Raw genomic sequence first — 5,210 nt, forward strand, 5'->3', positions numbered from 1 at the left:
AGAGAAAAGCACAACCCCATTCTGCACATAGTTTGAGATACGCACACTCTGGAAGGGCTGCGTGGCAGTGTTCCAGCTGGTTTTTCATGCCACTTCAAAATCTGTAGTAAAGCAAAGCTTTATGCCTCTCTGTACAGGTTGTAAACGTTTTCTGTTTCCTATGTCACTGCTTTGATCCTCTCCTGAAGGCACAGAACGCTTCTTTACAGTTGTTCTGGTGATACTACGTGGCCTGCAGCTACACAGCATCCACGCAGAGGACGTATGACTTATTTAACTACTCCCAAGTAGAGCCTTGTTCGGTCTGGGAAAACAAAAGCTCTGCTATCCTTTGTATTTGTGAAGGGATGAGTGTAACTATTACATACACTGCACAGTGGTTTTGGCGTAGCTGCGGAAAGAGGGGCGAGGTCCCTGGTGTGTGACCCAGCCCCTTGGCCCCAGTGCAGATACTTACAGAGGCATCGGGGGTACGCCCGGCTCGGGTCCCTACAGTGGCTTAAGTGAAGAGTTCCTGTTTCCCAGTCACTATTAACACAAACCTTACTATACGATTTCTAACTTTGTAGTGTAAGAGAACATAAAACTACAGTACTGAATTACAAACCTCAAATTTATTAAGTGCTAGAAAAGCCATTAAAAATTGAAAGCTGCTAAAAAACCTGGGCCGTTCCAGACCCATCAGTAACGCTTCAGAAGCTCAACCAGCCTTGTTTGTCACAAGGCAAAAGACAACAGGGTACAGTGTTTCCTGTATTTTATTTCTTCACTCGGAGACAACCACACATCTGTCCCAATTCATCCCACCCAATAAAGCCGCCTGGATTTTTTCCGCCCCCTCCCCAAACCGGTCCATCATGCTAACTTTGGCATACGAAAGAGCAGCAGCATCGACTTCAAACACAGCTAGTTTAACAAAAATCAGGTAGCAGCGTGTCAGGCTACCTGTAGCTGGTAACATGCACTGGCCAAACCATTGCTCTTCTACATGGAGAATATGTCTGAGTGGCAGATTTTGCTGCTTAATGAAGAACAGCTATGAAAAAAACCTCAAGCCTCACCCCCCCCTTAAACATTTCCCCAAAAAACAACTAAGAGGTGAGTGGGGAGGGAAGGATCTCCCTGGATCCGTATTTCCAGCTTAATTTATATTAAGTCAGCGATTGACATTAGAAATTTTCTTAAGCCGTTTATCAAAAATAATCATTTGCATGGACAAACCCTCGTGATTTTTTCTCTCATTCATTTTTTAGCTTGGTCTTCCAGCAAATCTTTAGCTTCATTGATTTTGGCTGCTACATATGGAGAGCCACCTAGAAAAAAAAAAGATATGTCACATCAGATGAAAAAAAAAGTATTTTCGGTGTTGTTAATAATGTCACAGTACGCAGGGGGAAAAAAACCAAGAGTATGGGCTGAAAGTTACTCAAGGTAAACGAACAAACTGCATTATGACTGAAGCCACGGAAGGTTACACGGGCAGTCACTGCAGCAGCCGGATGTGCAGACAGCTTGTTCCTCGTAGGCTGCTTGCAGTTCACTGGCGTAGGGTGTTTCCCTCCAGTTCCATCAGTCACAAGTGATTTGGTCACCAATGCCTTAGCAGACAAGGCACAGAGCGTGCCTTTGACACAAATGATTTACGGAGATACTGAAACAGAATCCGCAACGCCAACGCGCTGGAATTAACTGCCCGTGAGGTGCACAGATCTGTAGCGTGTGTACCACCTGAGTACTAGACTCACTCTAGTTACTTGAAGCTTAGTTTAACTTACTTAGGTTATGTAAAAACATGTGAAATGCTCCTAGCAGTCTTTCAGGCTCTGCATCTATTCAGTAAAGTTAATTTTGAGGTTAACTTCCGCTAGATATTATCTATGGAAGCAATACCCCCCGGATTATTTTGGGTTTTGGTGCATAAAGGTGATGACGTTCAACAGTCATGTCACAGGAAGCCATTTTACCTTTTAAGTGAGGATTAAACAGTGAAATGCCACGCACTAACAGATGAGTCTGACTCACTGAAGTAAGTGGTATTTAGCCCAGGTATTAACTTGAGGCGTAACTAGACTCTGAGCCTTCGGAGAACCAAACAGGAATATTTCAGTTTAGTGCCTTGAAGCAGCTGCAGAAGGCTCAGTGCCCGCCGCTCACCGTGAGCTCCCAACGCATTCAAATGAACGCAAACTCACACGGTACATAGTGCACACACATAGGCTCTGGTCTTTCAGCTAAAATTAAGGCAAGTTTAAGTCTCATTTTACCAAATCGTATTTTGAGCTGACATGCACAGAAGACAGAGCAAGCAACAAGCTGACCTGCGGAATCTGACTGCTTGCTTTAGAGCAGCCAAACACAACAATACGCTCCAAAGCCATAAGCATTAAGGCACCCTAAAATTTGTTTTCCCTCAGTTTCCTGGTTTTTTTTTTTCAGCAGCTGAGGTAGTCATATGTCTGTCACTTCTCCCCACCCAGCTGTATTAATCTGTGTTAGAAAACATGTATTACTGAATCAATGTGACTTAATTTACTTAACCTTTATCTGGATGATTCAGAAGCATGATCCGTCTATGGGCTTCTCGGATTTTACTTCTGTTGGCTGTAGGGCTTTAAAGAGAGAGAAAAGCTGACTTAAAGGAACTTCATAAAATCCCCCAGATCTTTAAAAGATGTCTTAGAACAAGCAAGCACTCCCATTTTATCTGTAAACTCTCTTGCTTAAGTGTATGTATGTTTTCCTTCTCCTATTACTGATGTGTAGCACATACATCCTGGAGAAGGGTTCTAAAGTTTTCCCAAAACACAGTGTGCTGTCAAGACAAGCTGTGGCAGTCTAATATGGAGGGGGACATTCACACGGTTGAAAACAAACAGAACTGTGTTGTAATGTTTTTACTGGGACAAATTCCTAAAGGCTGAAGGAAAAAAGTGAGAGGATTCACTCCTGATTTATTTAAAAAACCCAAACCAACAACAATAAAAAAACCAACAAACTTTGTATACAGACTTCAAAGTTGGACACTGACTTCAAACAGAAATGGTTCCTGTTATGTATCTTATTAAATTTGTGTATTTGGTCTTAAGCCTCTCTCAGTTTCAGCAGGGGTAGTCACCACGCTCCTGCCTAAGACATTCTAGAGCAAGTGATGAGTTCACCCCACACACATGAATTGGGCTTGCAGCACCTTCACACTGCCTCTCTGAAATTCACCAGCAGGGACGGGAACCACAACCAACGGCACAACTGTGTTCCCCACACCGAGTAAACCCCCAGGCTTCTTGAAAACAGCGTATTCACCTGGACCCGCACGCGGCTTTTGAATGCGCTAGGGATTCGCAGATGTGTAAGCAAGCTAACATGCAGCAAGGAATCCCAAATAAGTACAGAAAATCCTGAAAGGCTGCTTCGCGTTTCCTGCCTCAGCAGCGCCGCTCCCAGGGGAAGCCGGGCAAGGACAGTCTTACGCACTGAGAATTATGTCCGTTTCAAACCAGGCTGGCAACTAGGTAACACCGTAACCTCCTTTTTACCTTTCATTTCTAATAACGTTCCTTTTACCTCACTCCTAGTATTAAAGCTGCTTCTCGTTTAGTCATTTTGGGTTCAAATCCACCTCTGTAATAACCGCTGAAGGCCTGAAAGAGAAAACATCTCAGGTTAAAAAAAGAAAAACAACACTGATTTTTAAGTTCAACTTTAGCAGTTAAAACAACTCACCATTGCTTTAGTGGCTGCTGAGCTTTTAGTCTGTAAAATACTGCGAAGCCTCTTTTGCACTTGTAATAAGAAATTCAGTTGACGTAGAGCATCGTTATTTGAATGAGTACTTAATCTCACCAAAACAAGTTCCCCATTAGTCAACAACCACCACCAGAATCGCTGAGATTAATTCTGTTTATTACTGCCAAAATTATGTTTGGTATTAGAAGAAAGTACAGCAATGCTACACAGAGACAACAATCTGTAGGTATTTTACCAAATAAGCTTTTAAGTAAAAGCATGCTATTAGTAAATCAAAAACTTACAGGTTTTGGCAGGTTCTGAAGCGCTTGTTTCACTTGTGGCTCCATTTGCTTCATAGCTTTTACTGCATAGCGACCTTAGAGAAACCAGCGTTGGACAGGGCTAAGTTTAAAGTTTCTTGAAGGTTTAGCGATTCATAGCAACTGCTAACTCGGGGATTAGAAAGCAAAATACCGCTTTCTGGGGTCGTCAAAAAAAGTAAGAACTTCGACCCTCGATTACCGCCGCGTTTCCCGGCGCGGGCTCGCCCTGCCCCCGCTGCCGCGCCGCCGGTGACCCCCGGCACCCACCAACCTGCAAATCCCGCGGCCGCTATGGTCAGGCCCACCGCCACCATCGTGCTGGCCTGCGCAGGGAACACACAAACCGCTCGGTTAACAAAGGGAAAGGAAATAAAGCTCCACCGGCGACCCCTGCGGCGGGCGCAGCGCCATCGCCTCCGGGACTCCCGGCTGTGGGGGCGAGGGAGGCCCAGCCCGGCGGCCCCGGCCCCGCCGCGGCCTGGACGGGTCAGCGCCCACCCTCCGGGCACAGGCACCACGGCCGGGCCGGCCCACGGACCAGCCGAGCTCCCCGGCCCGGTGCTGGGAGCGGCCGGCCCCGACACAAGGGCTGCCCCGGCCGCACTCACCATGGCGGCCCCGGCCCGCGCTCCGCCGGGCCCCGCTCGCCGTACGGCACCACCGGCCGCAAAGCTGCCCCCGGCTGTCGTAAAGCGGCGCGGGGCGGGGCGGGGCGGGACGGGCGCTGAGGGCACCGCCCCGGCGCCGGGGGCGGGAAGGGACAGTGTGGGGCTTATTCCTGAGGTAAAGGGACGGTTCGTCCTGGCTGGCGGAGCCAGCAGTGCCCAGATGGCCAAGGAGGCCACCAGCCCCCGGGCTTGTGTCAGCCCTGGTGCGGCCAGCAGGAGCCGGGCAGGGATGGGGCCCCTGTGCTCGGCCCTGGGGAGGCCCCACCTCGAGTGCTGGGCTCAGGTTTGGGCCCCTCGGGACAAGAAGGGCCTGGAGGGGCTGGAGCGTGTCCAGAGAAGGGCAGCGGGGCTGGGGCAGGGTCTGGAGCACAAGTGTGCTGGGGGGCGGCTGAGGGGGCTGGGGGGGTTTAGCCTGGAGAAGGGGGGGCTGAGGGGAGCCCTTCTCGCTCTCTGCAGCTGCCTGAGAGGGGCTGGAGTGAGGGGGGGGCTGGTC

At 48.8% G+C, this 5,210-nt stretch overlaps 1 protein-coding gene across 1 annotated transcript; it reads right to left on the minus strand.

The window, feature by feature from the left end:
- Window positions 1-595: 595 nt before the first annotated feature.
- Window positions 596-4,749, minus strand: DNAJC19 (DnaJ heat shock protein family (Hsp40) member C19). Its single transcript, XM_064458066.1, has 6 exons — window positions 4,658-4,749; window positions 4,321-4,372; window positions 4,029-4,102; window positions 3,562-3,638; window positions 2,539-2,609; window positions 596-1,313 (listed from the first exon to the last, which is right to left on the minus strand). Exons 1-6 carry the CDS (start codon window positions 4,658-4,660, stop codon window positions 1,243-1,245), a joined length of 348 nt encoding a protein of 115 aa, XP_064314136.1. The 5' UTR covers window positions 4,661-4,749; the 3' UTR covers window positions 596-1,242.
- Between the last annotated feature and the right edge of the window lie 461 nt (window positions 4,750-5,210).

Source organism: Phalacrocorax carbo, chromosome 7 (assembly GCF_963921805.1).
Source record: "Phalacrocorax carbo chromosome 7, bPhaCar2.1, whole genome shotgun sequence".
Taxonomy (NCBI): domain Eukaryota; kingdom Metazoa; phylum Chordata; class Aves; order Suliformes; family Phalacrocoracidae; genus Phalacrocorax; species Phalacrocorax carbo.

Bases quoted from the DNA above. Each gene is read 5' to 3' on its own strand.
- DNAJC19 (XM_064458066.1), bottom strand. The intron at 3,639-4,028 runs GTAAGTTTTTGA...TTTCTCTTTCAG, and splicing joins TTCAGAACCTGCCAAAACCT to GCCTTCAGCGGTTATTACAG. The intron at 2,610-3,561 runs GTAAAAGGAACG...CTCTCTTTAAAG, and splicing joins GCTTTAATACTAGGAGTGAG to CCCTACAGCCAACAGAAGTA.